This window comes from Triturus cristatus, chromosome 7 (assembly GCF_964204655.1).
Source record: "Triturus cristatus chromosome 7, aTriCri1.1, whole genome shotgun sequence".
Classification (NCBI taxonomy): Eukaryota; Metazoa; Chordata; class Amphibia; order Caudata; family Salamandridae; genus Triturus; species Triturus cristatus.
Window position 1 is genome coordinate 493,195,271 of NC_140590.1, and position 27,845 is coordinate 493,223,115.

General features: G+C 48.2%; 1 protein-coding gene across 4 annotated transcripts in view; it reads right to left on the reverse strand.

Annotated features, from left to right (window-relative positions):
- The window catches only part of NARF (nuclear prelamin A recognition factor), a 331,765-nt gene extending 305,042 nt beyond the window's left edge, over window positions 1-26,723 (reverse strand). For 2 of the 4 annotated variants that reach the window (XM_085616853.1, XM_085616850.1), the window contains exon 1: window positions 26,592-26,723. Coding sequence is in view for 2 of the 4 variants with exons in the window: in XM_085616852.1 (XP_085472978.1) it covers window positions 26,592-26,624 (33 nt within the window). In the remaining 2 variants the exon portion in view is untranslated. The remainder of the gene's footprint in view (window positions 1-26,591) is intronic. The other 2 variants (XM_085616852.1, XM_085616849.1) reach the window with 1 other exon arrangement.
- Between the last annotated feature and the right edge of the window lie 1,122 nt (window positions 26,724-27,845).

Here is a 27,845-nt window from a genome sequence, read left to right on the forward strand (position 1 = left end):
TCCTGAGTGGATAGAGTTGATAAAGGTGGTCGTTTTCCTGGGTGGTGAGCAGGTTCCAAGAGGTCAGTTGATGGTCTGAGCTAGTTGCGGTGTGGGGGTGTAGGTCGAAGTCAGCATGCTTAGGGTTCCAAGTTTTGGTAGATAGAGATCTTGTCATTGAAGAAATTGACTAGGTTGTCAAGGAGCTCCTGCAAAGGGGTGATGCTGTTCTCAGCGGCAGAGGGGTTGGAGAACTCCCTGACTATGTTGAAGAGTTCCTTGATGTGATTGGAGCTAGAGTTAATGTGAGCAACTAGGGTTACACTCTTCTTCCTCAATAGCCAGTGGCAGAGGTTGATGGAGGTCTTGAAGTAGGTCCTGTCAGTGGTGTCTTTGCTGGTGAGCCATCTTCTTTTCCACTGTTTGCAGATGCACTTACTGCTCTAAGTTCTTCAGTGTACCAGCTGGCCTGTTTTGTGGACCTTTTGTAATTGCAGTCTTTGATGGGCGCGATGCTGTTGGCACAGTTCGCGATCCATATGTAGAAGTTCCTGACACCCTGGTCCAGAGATGTGGCTGGGTTGCAGTTGGAGTCATTGAGGGCATTGGTCCATTGGGTTTTGGTTATTCTGCACCAGCTGAGGTAGGGGTTCTCTGTCGAGCGTGGACGGCAGTATGTGTGCTGGTGATGTTGAAGTGGATGATGAAGTGGTCAGTCCAGATGAGTTCAGTAACAAGGCTGTAAGTGACATGGATGCTGGGGTCCAGTGTGTGTCCTGCAGTGTGTATGGGCTCATGGACGAGTTGGGTGAGTCTTATGTTGTTCATGCATTGAAGGAGTTGGTGATGTTGGCGTCGCTATGGTCACTGAGGTGGAAGCTGAGTTTGCCGAGGAATATGAAGTAATTGGAGGCGATAGCGAGGGGTGCAAAGAAGTAGGTGATGGCGTTGCAGAAGGTAGGGCCCGGTCCAGGGGGCCAATACGCGAGGGTACCTCTGATGGTCCACTTGCCGTCAGTTTGGAGTCTGAAGTTGAGGTGGTCCATGGAGTGGTGGGGTTGTCCGTAGTGGTGGTGCACTGGATGGTCTCTTTGTAAATGATGGTAATTCCTCCTCCGGGTTTATTGATGTGGTCCCAGCGAGTGATCTTGTATCCTTCGGGTACTCCTGTGGTGATGTTGGGGGCAGGATGAAGGGTTGAGCCAGGTTTCAGCAATAAAAACAAAGACTGGTGAGTGTGTGGAGATAAGGTCCCACAGCTGTTTGAACATAGAACTACCATATTTTTAGTCACAGCATTGCATTTCGCTTAAGTACTGCCAAAGCATGCTATAAAACAAGTACAATGGTGGTTCAGATACTGCTCTCTAAATTTCCCATGTACTCAAAAGTGTACCCAGAAACTGATAAGCTGATGAGCCCGCAAATCTTGCTACTGCCACCGCTGCCTGCCAGGGGACTCCAGCCCTCAAAACGCACTGCGCCAGGAGGCGCCACCGCGAGATTACAAGTGCCAGGAGGCGCTTAAAACCTGCGCGGGAGCCCGCAAAACTTGCTACCGCCACCGCTGCCTGCCAGGGGACTCCAGCCCCCATAACGCACTGCGCCAGGAGGCTCCACCACAAAATTACGAGCCAATCTGGAAATGATGAAAAATGCACAGTACAACATCGAATGCTAACATCGAATGTCAAAATAGATTCGAGGTCCTTGAAATTGAGGATGCAGAGGTGGGGGCAGTGGGTGATGACCCTGTAGGGATATGTAAAATCACTGTTGGTGAAATTCAGTCACTAAAAGATCTCATTAAAAACTTGAGGGATGAGGTAAAGTCAAGGTTGCTGGTTTGATGGAGAGGGCCAATAATGGGAAGTTACTAGCCCCAGAAACTATGCCACCACAAATGCGAAGGGCGACCTCTGGGGGTGGAATATGTAGCCAGGCAAATGCAAGAAAAACCCTACACCCCAAGCAACCAGGGCACATTGAGTCAACATCACACACTACTGGGGAATGTAGTTCACAAGTTATTGTTAACCAAACCCAGAGTAATCCCCCTGGTCCCATACAAGGCAGAGGTATAAGTATAGAGGAGAGGTTGTTTTGGATGAAGGCAACACCCATATTCAAGAAGTTGGGATGATACTAGACAGGGGAATTGTATGGGATGGTGTTTATGAGACCAAGGGTACAGGAACATTGTGCAGTGATTTATCTCACGGAAGTTCCTAAACTTCCCTTTAGGAGTCATGAAGATTGGGACTCACTCAAGAATAAGGTCATCTATTGCTTCCGGTCTACTCGTCACTGCTACTCAATCATCAGGGATGATATAAAATGGTCTAGAAGAATACCTATGCAGATGTCCCCTTGGGATATGATTGAGCTTAGCTTTCACGATGTTGGTATTATTACTTGTTTATTGTCAATTGACTCACGCATAATTCCTCCAGAAAATTCCTGTATTTCCATTAGATATAGACCAGCAGCTGATGCCCCCTTGAGACCTCTATTAACACAAAATGCCATTTTCAACTTATGGGCCTGCCACACCAGGTCTGTTGCAATCAAACATGGGTGACTGGAAAGAGGGTACAGTTGACCGTTGCCTGAAGTGCAGATGACACCTGTAAATAGGAGAGGATCTTTAAGCCCCCTGATAATGCCAATTATTAGTCCATCTTTAACTATAATGCCTCTTGCTGTCGATCTGGTTTCTGACCCAGAAGCTAATATTAAGATGGTTCCTTTGGTGGGTAGTGGGGTTGTGGCTGCCCTACCCTTGGGAGATGTAGAAGATGTAGAAGGGGGAAACTGCCAACTCACTCGTTAAGGGTACTCGTATGGAATGTAGCCGGGATTTCCAAGCTACTGGGGGACCCTGAATGGTGCTCCTTTGTAGACTGCTTCGATGTAAGCCTCTTTCAAGAAACCTGGAGCTTGCAATGCCCCCATAGAAATGTTTTTTCCACCTACGCCATTAATGCAAAAAGAAAAGAGCTGGGTAGACCCTCTGGCGGATTAGCAGTATGGGTGAAAATTGACACAGGGGCTAAAGTTAAACTCTTACAAGTTGATACTGAAGATATCCTAGCAATGGAGCTCACTTTCTGTAGTGGTCCAAAAATGAGGATATTTAATGTCTACAATAGAGTGCTGTGTAAACCAATACATTGCGTATCCTAGATCTTGCCCTGTCACATTATGCAGACAATTCACCTGTATTAGTGGCGGGTGATTTCAACTGTACATTTGAACCTCTTTCCCCAATCCCTGCAGACTTGACTGATGAGTGGGATAGAGAGTGGCATATCCCACCGACTGATCTCCCGGTAGTAAGATGGTCCAAGAGAGGTGCCCAGATAATGGCTCTCACGATTCAACATGAATTGAGAGCCACGAATGGAAGGACATTCTCTGATCCAAATGGGGATCCTACTTTCAATAGGCTAGATTATGAAAGTAGGATAGATTATTGTCTGATATCCCTCAATCTGTGGCATTCAGTAAAAGACATGGCAGTGGTCAAAAGGGTCGATAGCGACCATCATGCCCTAGCACTTACCTTAATTGAGCAGGGGATTGTAAAGCCTGCAAAAAGGGGCTGCCCAGACCTAGGTACCTTGACAATCTCCAACAATCGGAAGCAAATTAATTGGGACTGGGTGGAGGCTCATCCAGGGGTCTTATATATGACCAAGAGCAACGTTTGTTTGCTATTGGAGGAAATAGCCAGCTTTATTTTTGACAATGTTGTGGAGATAATGGGCCATAGACATGAATCCCTATATGATGAACTAAGGGAATTACATGGGAAATCACCAAATACTCAAAAAAACAGGAAAGCATTAGTACACACCGGAGTTCAGCCCAGCAGGGTGTCTGGTACAATAAGGATTGTAGGCTCCACAAGGTGGTGCTCTTAAAGGCATTTATGCAGAAAGAACATACTGAGATAGTGGCATGTAGATCTAAATATAAGAGAGCACGGGGGAGGGACTGCTATTTCTTGGCATGGCCCAGCCTGTGTTCCTTGTGGCTTGATTCCCTTCTACGATTTTGAGGAACAGCTCAATGTGCGATGTTGTGTTGCCGCTCTCATTGTCAGGACATGTGTCCCCACTTTGCTTGACCTTTTGCTTCTTTTTGCTTTACTTTCAATAAAAAGACTTTAAAAGAATATAAGCGAGCAACTGAATCCGCAAAGGAGTGGGAAGGCTCTTTGTGGTCATCTCTACGAAAAGCATTGTCAGCCAAATACTCGAAGAGCTTTTGAAGCATAGCAGCATACTGGCTAAAAGGAGAAGAGAGAGCCCTAGAACATACAGTCCAGCCAGAAGACTGGGTAGTATATTTTGGCTCTTTCTATGAGTCAAAGGATGCTATAGTTGAGGAGACATCTCAGGGTCTAGGTCTGGGGTCTGTAAATGAGGGCGGAGATCTTTCTATCTCTGTTGAAGAAATGCAATCTGCATTTCGCTCGTGTATCTCGGCCCATGCCCCCCCCCTGGACCAGACAGGAACCCAAATGATCGTTACAAGGAGGATACAACACTCTGGGGTCTTTATATTAATCTTTTGACCAACTCAATTCTCAATGGTACCCCTATTCCTCCATCATGGAAGAATGCAGAGGTCGTTCCCATTTATAACAAGCATTGGCATAGCCCTTTGGGACCTTATAAGTGTTTAATTATCCAGCACAATATCCTTGGTACAACATCAACTGTTGCATGGTGAAACACTTATAAGGCCCCAAAGGCGAGACCTATTGGTTATGCCAATGCTTGTTTTATTTACGGCACTGGTGGGTGGCTATAGCCCTTTGTATAAACAACAGACATGAAAAGTGGGGGGCCTGGATGGCTACACACGAGCTGGAACCTGTAGAAATGAGGCTGACCGTTGTTCTTCGGTCACGACTGTTGCTGTAAGGCGCTTTAGTTAAAGTGCAGGCATAGTGGAGGGCTGCAAGCAGATGCGGTGGAGAAAGTAGACTTGGGAGTAGGTGAGACGTTAAGGTGTGCGGGGCATGTGTGAAATTCCGCAGACTTAAAAAATGATGTCATAAATTGAAGGCACAGAAGTACAGCGCGGAAATACGGTTTGTGAGACTAGGCGATTCTATGACAATGAGCATTAGGCAGTCTCACTATGTCAATGTAGCACAACCTGCAGTGCTGGGGTCTTCCATGCCCAGGCTCTTCTGGTGAGATGCACCTGTGAAGGGTGCCTTGAGAGAGACAATCCCAGAAGAGGTACATGACAACCAGTACGAGCTTCTCCAGAATACAAAAGATCAAAGGAGCAAATATAAACATATCAAACTTCTCTTTAAAAAAAAACTCACATTAAACGAACAGCGCAAGAGCTGCAAACTTGTCTCATGAACAGATGTTGCACGCTCAAAACACCTAGAAACGGCCCTGAAGGCATACTGCTGTCAGAGACAGGACATATGCAGCACGCCGATGCCAGCAGTGGGAGCGTACCGGTTGTTTACAAACATATACAGTTACAGCAAGCCAGGCAGCAGACATTCACGCTATACTACCACACAGAGAATAGATACACTAGAGGTGACAGTCGAGCAAACGACCTTCGTTCAAACAGAATAAACGCACCACAAAGAGCAAGCCTCCCTCGCGCACTGAACAAGAAGGCACTGAAAGGCAGGCGGCTGTCTGGACGAAGGCTTTCCTGTGGCTCAAAGAAGTTACTCGGCCTTGGAATGCGCGAGCCCTGCATGGAAACCTGACACAAAACAGATAACCCCTGCGCGATGCTGCTGGCTCCCGAGAGCAAAACGCTCTGGGAGTAAACCTTTGAAAAGAAGCTCCGACCTCCACACGCCTTTGGCCAATTGCGTAATGAAGCCAGACGCAAAGGCTAATAGCGTGTGAGCACACCATGCACGCGCTTTGAAGAAAGCTGAATTGATTCCAAGAGGTCGATTTCCTATGCAGCGCATGCGCACTGCCATAGTAGGCTTTACCTAAAAAGGGGGACCGAACGAGGCCATCCGGCTATAGGTTCATTAGTTTAATAGACTCCCTGCAGGAGATCTTTTATATGCAAATATTGGGTCATATACAGGACTGGATTCTTGAGTCCAGAACCCTAAGTGACATTCAAGCAGGTTTTCGAGCGAAAACAAGTACCCTGGATCAAACTTTTCGCCTATTCTGTATCTACTGGAAAGAAGTGCAAGTCAAGGGAGTCAAGCTCCATGCGGCCTCCGTTGATTTGCGGTCTGCCTTTGACCATGTCCGGAGTGCAAGTCTTTGGAGGGTTTTACAGGAGCAGGGCATACCAAGCAATCTTTTAGACATTTTAATTAGATTACATTCATCGAATACAGCACAGGTGAGATGGGGCCCGAAAAAACAAGTTACAGATCCATTCCCAGTTCAGTGTGGAGTGAGACAGGGCTGTGTTTTAGCCCCCACACTTTTTATTCTTTTTATTAATGATGATGTTAATTTTTTAGACAGAGATGGTTGTGATGCCCCAAAAATTAGCAATCAGTGAGTGCCCTCCCTTCTTTTTGCCGATGACACACTATTGATCTCACAATCGCTGCAGGGATTGTAGCAACATTTAAATGATTTTATTAAATCCTGCGATGGGCCAGGGCTGGTGCTAAATTAATCTAAAACTAAATATATGATTTTTAGAAGAAGAGCGGTAAACCCCACTAAAAGACCTGTACTAGCTGACAGAACTAATCTGGAGCGAGTTGATGCCTTTGATTATCTAGGCATTCGTCTGACACCAACAATTAATTGGGCAGCACATATCGAGCATATATCGAGAAAGTTAAATTGGAACTTATACACCAGACTGCCAACATTACTAAAATACACAGGAAAACTTTGTCAAAACAACTTGCACCTGCTCTGGAAATCTATAACATGAAGGTTTTAGGTGGGGCACACTTTATGGAGCCGAACTGTGGGACACTGGGATGATAAATTGCTTGTCCACAATTGAGAATCGTTTCATTAGATCTTTGGTAGATTTACCTGCAAGCACCCCACCACTATACCTGGATCTCGCAAAAAGGCAGCTAGCACATAAGCTAAGTTATAAACTTAGCATGTTCTGGCATAGGCTGTGGACGAACTCTTGCCATATAAGGAGCCACTTATTGATTTATTGAAGTCACCATCAATAACCTCAATCCCCTGGTTTAGATCACATTAGTGTTACTGGTGAGACTTGGGATGAAGGGCTTTTGGAATGACCCTAACTATAAACTTCTTAGGAAAAAATGGATATTACCACTTTGAAAACTAGTTGGCAGGGGACAGTATTTAGAAGTCCTAAGAATAACTCATGTGACTATCTTAACTTTTTTACATGATGCTTTTAGTTATTTATGTTCAATTGTCTGCCCCTTATCGTATCTTGTGCTGTGTTCTTTTATGATCCTTTGTGATCAAAATAAAGAAATGAATGAATGATAAGCGTCCCCTCTTCTCTTCCATAGTTTAACATACCTTTCATTTCCGGATATGTTAGCAATAGATTGCGCTCACTGTAGGAAAGTGGGTTTCAGTTGCAGTAACCCCCCCAACTTTTTGCCAGACTACTGATGCACTTTTTCTTGGTGTGCCCTGGGTCCCTGCCAATTAGGTTCCCAGGGCCTGTGTTCTTTCCCCAAAACTAACCCAATTGGCATCTCTGGCCACAGGTCAGCCCCTGGTAAATGGTACCACAGGTACCCAGGGCACTGTGACCCAGGAAGACCCCTAAGGGCTGCGGCACTTATTGTGCCACCCTTAGAGGCCCTGTACCTTTACACACACACACTGCCGTTGCAGGCTGCGTGTTTTGGTGCAGAACAAAGTAAAGAGTCGACATGGCACACATCCCTGTGTGCCATGCCTACAACCCACTGCCCTGGCATAGATCAGTCACCCCTCTAGCTGGGTGCCCTATGCCAGTGGTGAGGGTACAGGTGCATGAGCCCTGTACCCCTACAGAGTCTAAGTTCATTCTTAGGCATTGTAAGTGCAGTGCTGCCATTAAGAGTATATGGTGCTGGGAGCATGTCATTACGAACTCCACAGCACCATAATGGCTACACTTTACTTCTCAGCCCATTAAACCCACACTGGCATCAGTGTGGGATTTAATGAAAAACGTACACAGAGGGCATCTCAGAGATTCCCCTGAAAAAGGACCAGCCTATGGTGGGTTCCCTGACTGGTACACACCAGCCTGCCACCACAAGACATGTTTATGGACCCCTAGGGTGGGAGCCTACGCTCCCCGAGTCCAGAAACAAAACCGTTACAGGGCAGAGGTGTTCACACCTCCTCCAGGCCAGGAAGAGCCATCTGTGGCAGGGGTGCTGCAAAGGCCTGGCAGCCTTTGTAATGCAACCCCCAACCTCTCCTGCTATCAGGAGCAGGCCCCCTTCCCGTCTCCCCTCCCTTTCGGCGGGAAGACGGGTGGGAAAAACAAGCCAGCCCAGGAGGTGTGCCCACCTCTGCCAACTCCACCCCTCAGGTGGGGGAGGCGAGGTGAAGCCCACTCTCTAGTGCTCGCCATCTTGGAGATGGCAGGCACTCCCCAATCAGGACTAGGGATTGTGCTCACTCCCCCATGTGGGGTGAGCACACCAAGGGCTACTGACCTCAAGACCCCTAAAAACGCCCCCTAAATACAGCATTTAGGGGGCAGCCCTGAACCAAGAAGGCAGATCCAGCCTACCTACAAGAAGAAAAGCGGAAGAAGGACGAAGAGCCGTGCAGAGCTAACAAGAGGACGACGCCCACTGACTTGGCCCCAGCCCTACAGGCCTGTCTCCCCTCGAACCTGCTCCTGCGAAATCCCAGCGTGTCCAGCAGCCAGCAACTTCACAAACCCCAGAGGACCTGCCTGCCCTCACTTCCCAGTCTGTTTCTCCCGTGAACACCGGACGTGTTTAAACTGCAGCTTCTGTTGCCAGCCAGAGACCGCGAATCCAGCCCACTCTGCACCTGCCGAACCCGGGCCGAGCAAGAGTGGAAAAACACTATGAGGAGGTCCCCCCGGAGATCCTGACCCGAGATCCGGCGACCCCTGACCTGCCTCAAGCCTCCAGATGACGCCTGCAGCCTCAATACAGAGGACCCCCCCCTACCGCGACCAGAGCGGGTAAGAAAATCCGACGTCACAAGGCACCCTTGCCCCCGACGCCCCACGGCCTTGTGTGCCCAAACCAACGGTGCCTAACCAACCCCCGACATCCCAACTTACCCCTCGAAGTGGTGGTCGCACCCAGAAGATCCTCGTCCCCGAGCCTACAGGGTTTCTTTGTCCCGGAGGTTCTCCACTGGAAACAACAGGGCACCCGACCTCAAAACAACACCCTGCACCCGGCTGCCCTAGTGCCGCTGAGGGTGCACCTTTGTTGCTACTTTGGTCCCCAACTTGCCCTGAGCTAAACCCTAGGAACTTTGCACCCACAACCCAGTGGCCTGCTAGCCAGCAGCGACCAACTTGAAGCCCCCTATCCCCCATAGGATAACATTGGGCCTCAACACTCTGCACCCGGCTGCCCTAGTGCCGCTGAGGGTGCAATCTCAGTGCATCAGTGACCCTGGGGGACCCCTGAGTCTAACCCCAGAACCTTAACTCCCACAGTCGTTTACTTACCTGCAAACCGATAACCTGTTTTTCTTCCATAGAATAACATTGACAATTTTCTTTCGAAAAAACGACTAAGTGTGGAGTTTTGCAAAATTGAAATATTCCTTAAAAATCGAAACGATAACCAAAACACATTTTCTCAACTGTTTTCAGGCAATGTCCCAGTGCTGAATCTAGGCATCCAGCACGGAGTTAGAAAAAGTAACGTAAAAGTAACTTACCTGCAATTTGTTGAAAAAGCCTATTCATTTCAATGTACTGCATTTGCTAAGTGTTGCATACTACTGCTCCCCTGTAAATCAAACAAAGTACAATTCCTATTGCATTTTTCAACTGTTCTATATCCAGTAACTTATTACTGAAGAGTATATAAAGCTTACCTGGAGAGCACTAGGTGGCGCTAGCCAAGATGGCCGCGCCGAGGTAAAGCTCCGTGATGCTTGACCCCTCGCATCCGTCCTGACTCCGTTGCCGCTGTCCTGGGCGCACTCCGCTTCATGCCACCTGACAAGGAGCCGTAGCCCTACCCTCGCTGCAACTTTGGGCTGATTTGGAACCGTTGACGAGGCGCGCACTCGGCCGGTTCCTCGGCCGGCGGCGCTTGCTACGAGCGCCCGCGGCGCCACACGAGGGGTGCGGGCCGGTGACTGCTGACGGCTGACCGGTGGCAGGAGGAGCTCGCGGAGAGGAGCCTCGGCCTGCAGCGCACTGCGGGTGAGTCGGGGGGGGAGGGCGGCGGATCCTAAGCGCCTCCCCGGACAACCTCCAGCTGCGAGGCCCTGATCGACGGGCGGATCGGCCCGGGCGGTGGGAGCTCACTCGTGGGACTGGGCCCGGCTTCGCAGTTGCCGCCACCCGCTGCCTTGCTGCAATTTGGACTGTGGACCGGTGCGTCCTCCGGGAGACGGCCTCCCTCTACCCTTCCCGCCCTCCTGCTCTGCACGCCTGGTGGGGATCTGCTGATGGCGGGGTGACTCCCGCGGGGGCGCGGTCCCCCCCCGGGTCTTGTGGTAGGCCTCCGCGCATGGAGCGGTGTCGCGCCCTTGCACCCACGGCGGCGACCTGAAGGGGGCGCGACGCTGGACTGTCCCTACCCGGCGCCACCTGTCTGAGGGCTATTGACGAAGGGGCCCCCCCTGCCCATTGCCCCTCATCCTCCTTACCCGGCGAGGTTGCCCACGGAGCTGTGTCTGGGCTGGAGGGGGGCGCTTTATGACCTCTGCGTCCCGGGGGGGGTCTGGCTGTTGGCCCTGAGCTGGGGCAGTGGCGGTGCTCCGCGTTGCTGGGTTGACCCTGCGGATTGAGGCAGTGGACAGCGTTGGTGCGGCCCGTGTGTCGCGGCTTGCCTGGGGGCCGCTTCTGGGAGTTGCCTGTGGCGCAGCGGTGCTGGCCCGGCCCAGGATCCGGAGGGTGAGACGCGTGGACCCGCCATGGGCAAGGAAAAAGGCCCTAAGCCACCGGCGGCGTCCCACCAGACGAGGATTGACCGCTTTGCGACCCCAGACCCCCCGGGTGCCGGCGAGGGGGAGGCGCCCGCCCCAAACAAGGACTTGGCCACCATCCTACAAGCTATTGATGCATCTCGCACTTCTTTGGAAGGGATGGTTGGGGAGGTGAAGATAGATGTTGCGCTTCTGCGGCAGGATCTCCGCAACGCCACGGCCCGCATTACGGAAGCAGAATCGCGGATCTCCACGGCGGAGGATGACATTCACCAATTACAAGACCAGGTCCGGGAGCTCACGACCCACTCCAAGGAACTGCATAGGCGGGCGGAGGATGCCGAAAACCGCGCCCGCCGCAACAACCTTCGCTTGGTGGGCTTTCCGGAGGGGGTTGAGTCGGGCCGGGCCGACGACTTCCTGGAAGCCTGGTTTAAATCCTGGATGCCAGCAGACAGCTTGTCAACTTGGTTCGTGGTGGAGAGGGCGCACCGGTCGCTGGCGTCCAGGTCTCCGGTAGGGGCCCCCCCACGCCCCTTTATTCTTCGGATCCTTAACTTCCGGGACAGGGATGCTATTCTGCGGGAGGCACGGGTGAGTGGCCCACTGACTTATAACAACCACACCATTATGATTTTCCCGGACTACACCCGGGAGGTCCAGGAGCAGCGCCGTTCCTACACGGAGGCTCCCTGGGCCTTCAGTACCAGCTTCAGTTCCCGGCCCGCCTCCGCCTTGTCTTCCAGTGTAAGACGCTATTCTTCGACACCCCCAGGGCGGCCTGGACGTGGCTTACTGAGGAGCAGCCTCTGCGACACCCGGGTGGGGGGTCGTCCGCTGCTGGGCCCAGAGGCCCCGTCGTGGCTGGGTCCCAGCGGCCGCGGCGAGGTGCAGCGGCCATCAAGGCCCGGTCTGCGAGCGCTTCTGGCAGACCAGTGAGAGACTCCTCCGCCTCGTCTGAAGCCTCCTCCCGGGCGGCCGGGGGGTCCCGGCGCCGAGCGTCGCCTGGGCCGGATGGGTCTCCGACCCCCCTCAACACGCACATTGACTCATCGGACATTTCCCGCAGTCCCGCTATATGACTTTCTCCTTGTTTCTTGTATTCGCGGGGGAGGTGACGGCCTTGCCCGAGGGCGGGGGTGGGGGGCTCCACAGTCTTGCACTCCCCAGTAACAGCCCAGGTCAGGACATTGAAATCCGTACTCCAGGAGGGGTCCACCACGCTCTTTATACCCGAGCGCCTGAGCTTGGGGTCTTGGGATTGTTGGTTTGGTTCGGGCGACAGATGCTTCTGTTTTCGAAGTGTAGGGTGGGGGGTGGGGGGTGGGGGGTTGGGGTTTGGTACTTGTTTGATGTTTCTCCATGTGAGACTGTTTTCTTTGGGTTGGGGTTGTTGTTTATTGAGCCTTTCACACAGCACTGCGCAGCAAGTGGCGTCGTGTCCCTTCATTCAGATCCACATGTGCGCTCCACTGCCGCTCACCTTCCGCCACCGTCCGCTGGCTTCCCCTGGTGGGAGATCCGTGGTCGCTCCGGGGCCTGTGCGCTCCGTGCCCCCTTCCGCTGGCACCCGGGTCCAGGGGTGTCCTCCCGGCGCTCCCTGGCTGCCTCCTCCCCGGCGCGCTCCATACCCACTGCTGCCACGGCTGATTTAGCTCCCAAAGCCCAGGTGCGCATCCTGTCCCGGAACGTGAACGGCCTGCTGGACTGGCTTAAGCGCACTACCGTCCTTAAATACGCCCAGCGCTCGGGAGCAGACGTGCTCCTGCTTCAAGAAACTCACCTCATCGGCGAGAACTGTCCCTTTCTGGCGCGCTTCGGGTATGATCGGGTGTGGCACTCCGGGTCCTCGGGGGGGGGGGGGGGGGGGGGCTGGCTGTCCTCCTGCGCCGTTCCTTCCCTTTTGTGTTGGCCCGAGTGGTCCATGACTCCCAGGGGAGGGGGGGGTTGCGGTTAGCGGCACGCTTGAGGGCCCGGCCGCTCAGCCTCTTGTCGCTCTATGCGCCGCCCACGGGGCTGTCTCCGGCCTTATCTCTGACCGCGTCCTGGCTGGCGACTCTTCCGCCTGGCACTATTGTTCTTGGAGGGGATTTTAACGCCGTCTCGGCCCCACACCTGGACTCCTCGGGTCCGGTCTCGGACTCCCGCGCGGGCGAAGCAGCCGGTTGGGCGGAGGCACAGGGCCTGTGCGACGAGTGGCGACTCTGGCACCCACACACGTGGCAATATACACACACCTCGGCCGCCCACCACACTCAGGCACGCATCGACGCGATCTTTGTCCCCCCTGCCGATTGTCTGGGTATCCAGGACGTCCGTATCCTCCCCAGGGGGATATCCGACCATTCTCCGCTTCTTCTGGGTCTGGGTCCCCCGCCTCACGGGGCTCGCCAAATGTGGCGCTTTAATGCATGGTTCCTGCAGGACAAGACGCTCCGTAAGGAAGTGGGGTCCGCGCTGGCACTCTACTTTGGCAACAACGGCGGATCGGTCTCCTCGGCGGGCAACCTTTGGGAGGCATGTAAGGCCACGGTTAGGGGGTTGCCAAGGCACAGGTGGTAAAACATCGCCAGGCGCAGCTGCAGCAGCTCACGGTTTGTGAGGCTCGGGCGCTGCGCCTGGAGCAATCCGTTTCTGACTCTGGTGATCCGGCCGAGACCCGGCAGCTGCGGCTCTTACGTGAGGAGATTCGTCAGCGGTCGCTTGACGCGGCCAAGCTTCTTTGGCAATCCTCGGTGGCGAGGGTATACGGATGGGGTGACAAGAATGGGGCGCTCCTGCACCAGTTGGCCACTTACCCCAGGGCATCACGCATCATCCCGGCGGTGACCGATTCGGACGGCACGCTTCAGTCTTCTTCCGTGGCTATAGCGGACGCTTTTGCTCAGTACTATTCACAACTCTACCGGGCCCGGGCATCGGATCTGTCCCTGGCTTCACTGCTCGCCGCTGGTGATTTAAGCCTTCCCTGGCTGAGGCCGAGTGACTGGGAGAGTCTGGAGGTGCCCATCTCTCCCGAGGAGATCGGGGACGCGATAGGGCGCACGTCTGCCGGGAAGACCCCGGGCCCGGACGGGTTCCCGCAGGAGTTTTATGCCACCTACAAGGATCATTTGGTCCCACGGCTGGGTGCCCTGTATGCGGAAGCGGTTGAAAGAGGCTCCTTCCCCCCGGAGGCCGATATAGCCACGATTGTGGATCTGCCCAAGTCCACTCCGCCGCCCAGTGACAGGTCGGCCTATCGGCCGATCTCTCTGATCAACACCGATATCAAGCTGTACGCTGCGGTCCTGGCCCAGCGGCTCCGGCCCCTCCTGTCGCGCCTGGTGCACCCGGACCAGTGCGGCTTCATGCCGGATCGGGGCACTCGCCACTGCCTCCGCCGCTTTCATGTGGCACTGGCACACCGCCATCGCATATCTCCCTACCTCACTCTCTTGCTTGCCGATTTCGAGAAAGCCTTCGACTCGGTGGGGTGGCCCTACCTGTTCGACGTCCTGACCCACATGGGTTTCGGTCCCAAGTTTGTTGGGATGGTGCGGGTTCTGTATGCGCGCCCTCGCGCCAGAGTGTTGGTTAATGGGGCGCTGTCGAGAGCGTTTCGGATCGGCCGGGGCACGCGGCAGGGGTGCCCGCTCTCACCCCTCCTCTTTGCGCTTGCAATGGAGCCCCTTGCTGCCCTGATCAGAGCGGACCCTCTCATTCGGGGATGGGAGTGGCCGGGCCTTGAGGCTGACAGGATCGCCCTTTATGCGGACGACGTTCTGCTGTACCTTGGTGACCCGGCACAGGATCGCCCTTTATGCGGACGACGTTCTGCTGTACCTTGGTGACCCGGCGCCCTCGGGCTCTCCACATCTTGGGCCGCTTTGCCCGCGCCTCTGGCCTCCACCTAAACTCACACAAGTCGGTCCTCGTGCCTCTCCACCCCTCCCGGGAATGCTTTGATTGGCAGAACACGATTCCCCTCCGCCGGCTGTCTTTCAAATACCTGGGCATCTGGGTCTCCCTCCTCCCGGAATTGAGCTGGGCACTCAACGTGGCCCCCCTAGTCAAGAAAGCCAAAGCGGACCTCGTGCGGTGGCACGCGCTCCCGCTAAACCCGCTGGGGAGGGTGGCGCTCTACAAAATGATGATTCTCCCCCGGTTTCTGTATGTACTGCAGAACACTCCGGTGTCCTTTCCAAAGTCATGGTTTCGCGAGTTGGACGGGATGGCCACCAGATTCCTCTGGGGTGGTGGAAGGCCACGGCTGGCCCTGTCGATCTGCTGCCTCCCCACCTTTGACGGGGGGCTTGGCATGACCAAATAATCTGAAGCAAAGAGGGAAGGCATTTTAAAACGCAGCTTCCCTTGCATGAGGCACTGAAATTTCAAAGCAGAGTGTCAATGTTGCCTTAGTAAACTCGTCTCTTGAAATAATTTGTGTGTCAGTACAGATCGTTTCAGTTAGTATGAAGAAAATGGAAATCAAGGATAGCTCAACCCAGCCCGACAATTTATCATCTCGTTTTCAATTAATGAAATGTGGCTGAAAGGTGCTGTATGTTCCTGGTGCAGAACTCACCCATGATAACATATAAGTGCCATCATCTGACTTTTTTTAAATTATATTTTGATATCAGGATTCCCTTGGAATGAGAGAATAAAACGTATTCCTTTGCAGAAGTATCAAAGTATCTCATGTATGATCAAATTGACAATATTTATTATCGGAGGCAATTCAGAACGAGACGAACCGCATACATTAAAATACAACTAGTAAAAGAAAATCAGCAGATAACCTAAAAATAGCACCCTCACAACCAACTTGCACCCACATACCATTAAAAGGTAAATAACAAGGTTAAGAGGCCATGAACCATTGTTCTTTGGTAAACAAATACAACTTTAATGTACTGCAAAAATAGCAATTTGGGTGTAAAGTAAGGAAACTGGAAATCTGATCCAGAACCGAAGTGCCATGAAAAGAAACCCTAAAGCGGGTGCTCCGCGACCGGTGCAAACATTCGACCTTCTGTAATTCTATTACAGGACCGGAGGCTTCGTATTATGCTTCTCTTTCTATTTAATGCCACTCACAGCAGCCAATGAAAACTTTGCATTATGTAAATAAACTACATTTCCCATGATGCACATGTAACACATCACATCCTGTGTGACCCCATAAGAGCCACCATAACCAGAAATCATCCTCTTTCTTTGCTGCTCACGCAGAAAGTTAAGTGCATTGATCTTCATAATCTCATAACTATATGTGGTTTATCTGCACTGTTAATCAGGCATGCGCCGCTAATTTAAATATGTGTTGGCGCTACTCGCGCTCGATGTTTCAATGCTTGCTTTGCCTGTTTCATGCTTTGTGCACCGTCTGTGAATCGCGACTCCCGTTGTGCTTGGGAGCTTTGTTTTGGGGAGGCATCACGCGCGTCTGCAGTGCTCCAGCAACCGGCTACAACGGGAAAAAGAGCACGTGCATTGCGGCCAATTCGTCCAGATTTCTGTTAGGCTCCTGCTGAGAGTCCCGGTACCGCGCTGCCTTCGGCAGTGACACCACGAATGTATCTGTGCGCGCAGAGGCCCCCCTCATCAGCCCAAGCGCGCAGAGCCGTATAGCCCAGATTTGTCCACATGTTGTTCTTTTGTCCATATTTCATATAATTACTACATGCGTAGCCCAATTGGGCTACTTCCTAGTAGGATTTGGGCTATGCACGTCGCAACCACCCTAATTAGCACAGGCACTTTCACTTTTCCCTCGATCTTCGCCGAGCAACTTCTCCGACGCCTGGTTGGCTGCAAAAGTGTTTTTTTGGGGTCCTGGAGTGTGCACAGCTCCATTTATTTCTGCTCTTGGCTCTACTTACGCCCTGTGGGCTGCAAGAACACCTACACAGCTGCTGCTGAGGAGCTAGGTACCTTTATATTTCATTGTGCTGTGGGTTGGCTCCCCCATTACTCCTCTTGACCTCACCTTCGTGGTTAAATATACTTACAAGTTCTGCCCCACAATGGAGGATTGGGTCACTTATGAAGAGGATGATACTTTATATGAGGAGGAAGTGGCAACCCCTTCCCTAGAAGACAACATTGTTGAGGCCCTGGACGCCTCGGTCCAGCAGTCGGTCAACAAGGCCCTTGAGAAAGCAGTTCCAGGGACTGTGCAGCAGGCGCCAGCTACTGCATTGAAACCAATAACAAAACAGCTTGAAAAATTCGCGAAACGTCATGGTTTCACTGCTCCGGCAGACCCACCCAAAGACGCCCCCCAGCCAAAACCCTGGCCTCATTCTTCCATATTCTCATCACTGCCTGCCCCCAACACCGTCAAATCTAAGGCCCCAGACACTGACACAGACCCGGATACTACGGGAACTGACACCCCGGACGAGTCGCCTCCTAAGAGGAGAACAAAGAAGTCAAAAAATGTGGAAACACCTCAAGCTATCCCCACTCCCTTCACATTTAACCCAGCTGATATAGTTCACCCCAGGTCGTCAGATTGGTTACCTGCCCATGAAGTTGCGGCATATTTGCACGAAAACCTGCGCAAAAGTTTTGACAAAGAGGTGCGCAACAGACTCCGCTCGGAGTGCCCTAGGCCAGATATTTCTGATAAGGTGGCAGAAACCCCGGATATAGACTCCAGTCTCTTAACCTTTTTGAAAAAGTTCGAAAAAGACCCCAAGAAGGGTATTGATCACGCCGGGGAGGGTGCCAAGACAAGCTCTTAGATGTGGTCGGCCCTCTAGCTAAGATCTTGGAAATGGCTTTAGAAGCGTAGAAATCCTGCACTGCAGTGGATCCTCATGTCCTGGCAGGATGGACAGAGAGAGCCATATGCTTCTTGGGCAAAGCTAACTGTGCCATCTCCACTGAGCGGCACAAATCAATTCTTATGCGCATGCACTCCAATCTCACAGAATTGGCTGCAGCGGAACCGGGTCCTTTGGCGGACGGGAACCTGTTCGGGGACTGTTTCGTCAAAGACGTGGCCAAGTATGAGGGCACCTTCACGACTTTCTTATATCTTCTTCCTATCATTTGAAAACTTCTTTTTTTTCTCATATAAAATCAAACAGATTTCATTCAATATTGAAATTCTTCAGGGAATTTCACTACTATGTTTATATTTACGTAAAAAAGAAGAAAATGTCTTGTGTCAAGTACAGTCATCTCCGTTTTTCATATAATAATATTGTGTCATAATGCTGCTTAAAACCCCAATCATATTTTTAACTCTGCAGTATTTTCTTTTACTCTTTCGAATGAGTCAAAGAAATCTTTCAAAGCAAGTATGCATTTATTGTTTTTTTTATTATTATGGAAAGTTACGACAAAGGTCATAGGCCTGGTTTATTTATTATGAAAGGGATTTGTTATTTGCTGTAGACCTGTAACAGTGGAATGAATGTTATCACACTATGTTACAGGCTGTAGACAGGTATTTTATTAGGTGTACTCTCACAGACTGCAATAGTAGGATTTTGATGTTGGTAAGCCACCAATACAGACCCTCGGAGTAAAAGATTTTTACTCTTTTAGGCCCTATTGAGAGAGGCTGCACACTGTTTGGCCAAGTGTCATTTTGTATAGATTTGTAGTTTTATGACAGTATGCATTCTGGTTGGCAGCTTATGCACACTTTAGTAGGCTTGTGTTTGTTATAGTATCAAGCAAACAGTACAGGCTTATCGGTTCAATATGAAAAGTTATGTAGATTTCTTAGATGTGATCTGCTTAAAATGAAAAGTTATGACAAAGCAAGTAGGTCTAAACGACGTAGTGCGAAAAGCATGTGCTAAAGGCAATAGGGTCCTCTTTTTATTTCTTTTTCTTAAAAGGATATAGATTCAGTTTTACAGTTACTGTTACCGGGTTTCTTGCTTGCCATTTATTTCATTTGCAGTGTGCGGAATTCAGCTGGGCCACTTTCTGGCAACAATTAAAGGTTATTTTACCGTTTTGCTTATGTTTGTTATTGCAGGCATATTATCACTGTGTTGAGCATTGCAGCATGTTTTCTTTTTTCTACTTAAATGTTTTCATTGAACTTGCATATGCTGTTGGGATTCTGTGTATTTTATTGTGCTAGGGTCCCAGGGTGAAATGCTAGAATGTGTGAGTGAATGGATGAATTGATGTATGAGTTCAAAGATGTGTGACCGCATTGATCCGGGCAATGACCCAAAGGTACTTTAATTCATAGGCCAAACCTACATTTCCAATGTTAGTTTTGAAAATTGGTATTACACAGGTACCTTTTAATGGGTACTGCACTGCTTCCCTGTCTAGAACATTATTAGATTTGTTTTAATAGATTAACACACTGTTTAGACAAATTTCTAACACGGAGGTACACAAGTGCTCCCCAGAACTGGTACGTTAGGAGAGCTCAGGATATCCATAATCACTTGCACTTCTCATACATACAAGTAAGCACATTACATTGCATTCGTGTTTACATGTTTGATGACATGGGAAAGCTAGTTATTTTCAGAAACGAGAAGTCATTGGTCACATCCTTGTGGAGTTAGAGGTGATAACATGGACATCAAAAGCTTGTTTTGCAAAAACATATTTAAAAGTGTATACTGCCAGAGTATCAACCTTACATAAAAATACCCCATAAACATTTAGACCCATATTCAGTCCTTAATTCCAGCATGTGTGTATGTGTGAAAATATCTCAAATGCAGCTGAGTGATGTACAATGTAACACTCATTTCCCATATATTTTATGTTTGGGTTCATTTATTAATAAAACTCCAATCTTTCCGTTTGACAGCGCTGTTAAGTGCAAGCTCAAATTTTGAAAGGGAAATATTTACAGAAGATTGAGATATTGGGAGTCTATGTTTTAGAGTTTATTTCTGTGCAAAAGATATTACGTTAGTGTTCTTTTGCAGTCCAGCATCAAAAAGTGTTCAATATTTTTAGTGGCAATCACATGTAACATTTCCCTGCCACCGAGCTTTTATGCATATCTGCTTTCTGCATTAAGTGAATAGAACTATTCAGAGAATGGACTTTCTGCATTTAGTAAAATTAAATATTAAGAAAATGCAGAAAGCTCAAGAGGGGTGATTCCAGCAAAAAGTGACCTGGGTGACATTGGTGTGTCCCGTGCTTATGTCTCACTGTGTTATACTTCTGAATGATTATGTATCCCTATTGTGCCTTTTTACCTCTGAGGCTACCACCTGTACCAAGTATTGTCAATCACACCATCGGCATGCTCCTATATGCTGCATCATTAATAATTTGTTTTTCTTATTGCAAAATGAAAAATAAAGTTTAAAAAAAAATAGAGAAAGTATGGCAACCGAGAAGACTGTTTATGGATCGAGAGGATGCCCCACCACATGGACACAAATTTGGGGTAAATGGAATATGCGATCCACCGCAGCCCCGACGGGGCACTGATCTGGAATGGGCGGTAACAAATGGACCCAATGTAAATTGAATGTAATAACGCTATGGTCTCAGGTGTACTGTTAAGCTTGTGCCAGCACACAATCTCGGATACACGTTTGGATGATGTATAATGTGTTTTAACCTTGTCCCCAATAAAAAGTTTAATTAAAAACAAAAGAAAATGCAGAAAGACTGGTGATAACCAATAGAAACTCACCGGCTGTACTATCAACCAGCCAGGAGTCCAGAGCCTTGCAATGAGTAATGCATGTTTTCCTTACATGGAGCCCTTCTCCTATCTCTCTTAGGTACATGCGTCCATCTTCTCTTTGAATACCCTTAGATCAAGTGGAATGGAGCAATGGGATACACATAAGCGATGGACCAGCGCTGGAACAACGTTTACAGTCCAAAAAGGGAGCTGAAGAAGACTAGCAACACACTAGAAGTAGCTGGGCAGGTAAACAAAATTTGAACAAGTGTGATAATATTTACTCATCGCAAATTAAACATTGAAATTTGTACATACATGGATTTATTTAGAGCAAATCTAAGCAACAGGAAAATGGTGTGCCCAATAAAAGTTGGGAGGAGTGTACCAGGAGCAGGTGTATGAAAGTAGGACAAGAACAACGGAGACTGACAGCTGGGTCCATCACCAAGTGGCTTATGCGGGGTTGGGGTATTATTTCCTAGGAGTGTCTTCAGTTTCTTCATAAAGAGTAGGAGTGTGGGAGGAATTCCAGATGATTCTAAGAGCATTAGCAAAGAGAAGGCTTGGATTTGTCTTGCTGCATATTTCGGTCTCAACTCCGATAACGTTACGGCTGCAATACATTCCGTAACGGTAACCCATCAGAGATTGTGATTCCAGCTATGGTGCAATATTTGTATTTACCACACTGAAAGTGACGGGGCAGCCTCTGAAGGTGATGGAGTGGGTGGGTGAGGATGGCAAACAGCGGCGATGATGATGTACTTTACCGGAGTCAGATGTGAGTCTGAGACATCAGTGAGCAGTGCACTACCTTTGAAGCTGAGGAGTATATTTTGTTGTTTTACCCACAGATGCTACCATTATTATCCATCTCAATAGTAATCTTTTTATCTGTCTCAGAATAATATGGATGCATCAGGCCTACTGATACTCAAACAGGTAGGTTATGTACAGATCATCACAGTGCCCTCTGTCCACTGATCAGTTTTATTTATTTTCTTCCAGCACATTAGCCACGAAGAAAAATTTTGCAGTTTATAACATGGTTTTACACACTTATAGGATTATACATGCTCTTGAGCACCGATAAGTAACACCATTGCTCTTATGGCTTCAGATCTACAAAAATAAAGACTTCTCTCCACTTCTTCTCACTTATATAATCAATCTGGAATTATTCCTTACCCAATACTATTTGCACTGCTCTACTACTCATATTGTTTTCAAATGAAACAATCATTATCTTTCCAGCAAATGTGCCCCATTCTAGTTCGTGATAGGAGAACCACAGAGGTATAAAATACAGTCTAAGTAAAAGTCCTTGTGCTATGCAGATAGCTATGCTTTCCCTGACCTTTTGATCAAATTTCCGGCTGGCTATTAAGGCTTTGCTCAGCAGCTACAATTCTCTTATCTCCCTCAATAAGCACTCCGTGTATTTTTTGAATTACTCCGTTCTCCTGTACAGTACCAAACAATGCAGGGCCGGAAATCACCCAAATGATATCCCCACCAACAATAGGAGTGATTAATACCCCCTCAAAAGGCTATGAGGAGACTTACAATTAAGGTCCACTGTGATCCAAGGCCTTTACACCCGTTACACTCAGGAGAAGAGTCTACCAATCCTTTCTAGGTAAAATCCGCTCAGAGCTCCATACCAGGATACTATTTCCTTTTAAAATAACAGGACAGGTGCATGTGATGCTATGTTGCTGCCATTTACAAGCAATAGCTGTGTTGCTTGTCATTTGGAATCCCACCAACCCCAAGAGAAGACCAATTAAAGGAAAAACAGGGAGTGCCTTACACACTTAAAAACCCATTCGCCACCACCAAATAAAGGAAAGATCAGGGGGGGATAGAGGCAATATGTCAGAGACTGGATTGATAAGCGGATGCCTTTCCTTTCTTCTCCACACGCAAATGCATGGTTTGCAAGAGAAGGAAGGGAAACTAATTGAGAGAGCATGCCAAGGACAGTATCAAGATGGTGGTCTTCTCTTCCTCACAGTCAGGTGGCAGAAACCCACAGCAAGGCCCAGAGTAAACACTTCCAAGCGGGATATAAATTGCCTCTAAGAAGGATTTGGATTAATATTAAGCTTTGTAGAGCGCGGAACTACCCAGAGGGTTTCCCAGTACTGCAGACCGAAAAAGACCTGAAGTGGCAGGGTCTAGAGCCTAGGAACTAGAACAACCAGGTTTTAAGCTCCTTACAGAAAGTAAATAAGGAGGAAAAACATCTCAACAGTTCAGAAAGACTGTTCTAGAGCTTGGAGCCCAGGAAAGAGAAGGAGCGGCCACCAATCCGGGTGTGCTTGATTCTGGGGACTGTAAAAAGAAAGTGGTTGCTTGGATTCAGTGGGCAAGAAGGATGGTAGGGCACTATCAGATCTTGCAGGTAGTGTTGTTCAAAGCGTGAGTTGATTTTATGCATATGGCAAACTGCCTTAAAATTGATGCTTTTATCAATTGTGAGCCAGTGTAGATCACGGAGGAGACCGGCTACAGAGGAGTATTTGGGAAGCCGAAATAAAAGCCTCACAGATGTGTTCTGGACTACTTGGAGGCATCTAATCGTGGCCTTGTCTGCTCTCCAGGCACAGGGTGTTACCGTAGTCAAGCCTTGAGAGAACCAGGGCTTGGACCACTGTCCTTTCTGACTAAAAAGGGAGCATCCACAAAATCTTTTTTAGCCACTTCATGACTGCAAAACATATAAAGGATATTTTGGCCACTTGTGTCTTATGGACAGGGAAGAGTCCAGCCAGAAGCCAAGGCTGTTCATTTCATTTGTGGGATTAGGAAGTGCTCCTAGCGTTGTGGACCAGTGCTTGGGACTCCAGAACTGGGGATTCTTGGCAAGACCATTACCTCGGTCTTGTCCCCATTAAGTTTTAGAGAGTTGGTAGAGACAAGGCCGAGGCAAAAATTAAGTTCTTCAGAGTTGACCTCCCACCAAGATGACAATGAGAAAATGATCTGGGTATCATTCCCGTAGGAAAACAATGCAAGGCCACAGCTTTCCCCTAGGACCCAAAAACTGATATTTGTGTGTGACAGAGTAAGGGAATACAGAGTAATGACAGACCTAGTTCACTATATATATCTATATATAGATAGATATATTAAATTATTTTGCTTGAAATTGTATGTTTTCACTATTTCAAAGAAATGAGTGCCAAAGACTAATTCCAGCTTACCTTTATTTGGATAAAAGTAACCCATGTTATTTAAGGTGCACAAACTGTGGACAGAGGTGCTTTAAAAAATAATACCACTATTATTATAATGCATCAATGGTTTGGTCGGAACCTGCACAAGAACCAAGGCAATGCCACTGAGTCAGAAGAGCGGAATACCAGCTCAGAAGTGTGAGTCAAAATGTGCCTTGACTAAGCAAAATGTCACCTTGATACTGGCCGCAACAACCCTTCTTTCCTTAGTTTTTATCAGATGCCTGTGACTAATCTCACATAATCAAGTCGTACCCCCTAACAGTAACTCTTCAGATACTTTGCCTTCAGTTGTGACCTTATTGATTCTTCCATCTATTTTATTGCCTGGGATGTAGGGTTTCTTTAATGCTTTTGTTCCTCACTGGTGCACATTGTGTTATCTTGGGCAAACCATTTTACCTCACTGTGACTTAACTTTCTTAAGTGCAAATTTGGAAGCATCTAGAAGATATAGCAGTGTGTGCACTAGACACAAAAATACATTTATATGTTCCTTCTTGTGCTGCACCTCCCCAAGTTGTGTTCTTACTCTCTAACGAACCTGACTATATTGCGCACTTTTTTATTACATGAGATGCAGGGACTGAGAACACAAACCAGCCCTGGTAATTAAGTCGGACTGGCCTAGGGAGGACGGGGGGGGATGGGAGGGGTTTGAACGCTGCTTTTGTTACAGGGGGCTGATATTGCATCACTGCAGAAAAACTAGCTCCCAGTAACAAAAACGGCCCCCATCGGTCCAAAACCGTGCCCCCCACCCTTCGGGCCCATTGGGTAAATGCCCGGTGTCCGCTACAGCCAGTCTGGCCTAGAGAATTATTAAGCACTTGCTGCATCAGTGATGATCTGCAGATTATAAATTGAAATTCTGGCATGGTCAACTCAGTTTTCATATGCCTGATGCTGGTAAATTGAACTGCGTAAAAGCAAGATCTTTTGTTATTTACGCAAAACAATGCCATTAAGTTATCATACTTTTTATTATTAACATATTTGACTTTCCTGTCTTCAACAGTGCATCCTACCTGTAATAAACGTGACTACATTTAAGAACCTTTGTAGTCTGCACTTATTGAAAAACAGTGCTGCTTCGGACTGAACAACTGACTCTGGGTGTTGTGGGAACTTTGGTACCCTGCATTAATCCGTCCAACACCTTTTTTAATTGGCCTCACAGCTTCGTCAGTGTCACGATCTTTTTTAAATTATTAACTTTTGGTCTCACAAAAAGTACTCAAAGACCAACTGCAATACAGATCAGCAACCAATCTTTTCCCAAGTACCTAACGAAAATGCTTAGAAAATGTTTCAAAACAACCTCATATTATCTCTACCTATTTCAATTCCTTGTGGAGAATGCAAAATAAGACTTCTAATCTGTGAATATGACAAAGCTTCTCCACAACTGTTTGAACCTTTTCAGGTTTATATAGTGCCCACAGCCAAACTGACCGAGTAATTTTAAATCTGAGTTAATGTGAACATCTACACATCTTTTTATTGTATATCGGGTCAATGTCTTGAACTCAATTTCAAACAGTTTTCAACGAATGTCTTCTGTCACCTCTCACGTGTAACAAAATGTTTGCCTCCATTTTCAGGACATTGCCTCGGTGTGTGGAAGTGGTATTTCTATTGATACGAATATGTACTTTGAATTCAGCACTGTCTGTTTATGCTCTGTTCTTATGAGAAACTCAATAAAACACAGTAAAAAAATCTGAGTTAACGGTGTCACTCGTTACAACAAAATTAGCAGCTATGAAAGTGACTGCCCATTTGTCCCATTCACGGTAACTATTATTATTCGGCAATTACAGAGCACTAGAGACCGAGATCCTGAGATCTGTTCACAAAACGAAAACATGTATGCAGTGCTATTTCGCTTGCTTACGTTTTTTAGTAGCCTAAAAAAAAATATGAATCATAAAAAAGCAATTCAATCACTACTTTTGTGTTTCCTGTGTATCATCAAATTAGTATGTTTTTGTTTTATTTACAGGAGTATTGGGGACACAGGAGCGCACTGCTTTTATTCCAAAACCATCTGAATTTTGGAGACCAAATATATACACACAGGATAACCTCCTCACAAAGTGGCTGTGCTGTGTTTAACTCTGATCCAAAGTGTTAAACATCATTTAGTTGGCGTACTGATGCTCCCAACTGCTACTGTCTTGCAGGCAGACACCTAACGAGTCGCACTTATGTAGTGAGATGTACGCCAAGAAAGGCAACCTTACTCCTGAACCACCTTGACAGCTTTATTAGGTGAGCCTCACATACCTGCATTTATCATCAGAATGTCATCTTTAGACTCAAGAACACCCGCCCCAATCTCAAACCTGTATGACTGACGTTTGTTTTTGCCTGTAATAATCTTTTTATCCTTTATTCCAAATTTCTACGGAATGCAGAAATGAAAGTCGCCGTGAGGTTTCAAATCAAAGACCTCAATAGATCCACAGTGTTTGCTGATCACATTCACAGAAGCGGGCCCCTTCTTTAAATAAACAGCAGGCTCAAACACGAACAAGCAGCAAGACCCCCAAGATGGACGAAGACTTTCCAGTTGCTATGCCCCTCCCACAGAATAATCGCTGAAACATCAAACCCCAAAACACTAAATAACAAGACACTGCTGTCTCTCACCTTCACAAGACAACAGCAGAAGTCTCCATTCATCGGCTCCTCCACTATCCCAGCATGCAGCACTTAGACTACCAAAGAAAATCGGTAGCAGAGCAGAGGATGATCATGGACATAGAAAACGGCGCTGCTGCAGGCTGCTGCCTGTATTAGATCCACTCACCATCTTGAAACAGAAAGTCGAAGCTTAACTAGATTGTAGCTCGCATCTTTAAAGAATCATATCTAGCCTGTTTGGAGACGTTTTATTTAAATTTAATATCTTAAAACTTGAATGTTCGCTAGTGGCTAAAAAAGTTTGAAGCATTGTTAAGAAATCGCTAGAGTTCGGTTCTGCAAATCTGCTGCTCCAGTTCAGGTTCTTTCTTTGAATTGTGAGACTTATAGTCCTGTTTTATAGTGCAATAAACAAGACTACAAGTTCCAGAATTTAAAGATAAAACCTGGAGTGGGGAAGCACATCATTCATGCACCTAGGTAACATGGCAGGGTTGAGTTCAGGTTTTTTTCTATGAATTGTGGGACTTATAGTCCGGTTTTTTAATGGAATAAACAAGACTACAAATCACAGAATTCATAGAAAAAACACGGACTAGAGCAGCACATCACCTATGGACCTGAGAAACTTGTCAGGGCTGCTGAAGAAGTAGCCACTTGTCCTTTTCAAGACTTTTCATTAATTGCGTAGCTGCCAAGTATCACAGTTCCATGCTGTAGAGTGCAACCGGCCTCTACAATTTAAAAACTTTTCTTTAATTGCATAGCTGCCAGGTTTTCCAGTTCCATGCCGTAGAGTGCAATCCAGTGACGACATCCTGATATTCCCAGAGACCCTGGAGGAATATCACTTACGGCTCAGAGCAATGCTTTAGAGGTTGGCAGACGTGGCCTGGCACTCCAAAAGATAAAATGATCATTCTGTGAGAATTCTATTGAATTCTTTGAGCATGTGTTCTCGAGGAAGGGGTTGCGAGTGGACCCCAGGAAGTTGGAAGCAATACGGAAGACATCAGTTCCCTGGAATGCCACAGAAGTGAGGAGCTTCCTTGGGATGGCGACCTACTGTGGCCAATTCATTCTGAACCTGGCCACCTTGTCTGGACTCTTGAGAGCCCTGACAAGGTCAGATGCCACCTGGGACTTGACAGAACACACGGACATAGTCTTTCGCCAGGTCAAGATACACTGCTGGCAGATGCCACCATGGCCCACTTCCACCCGAGACACAATACAGAACATTTTGCGGATGTCCGTGGG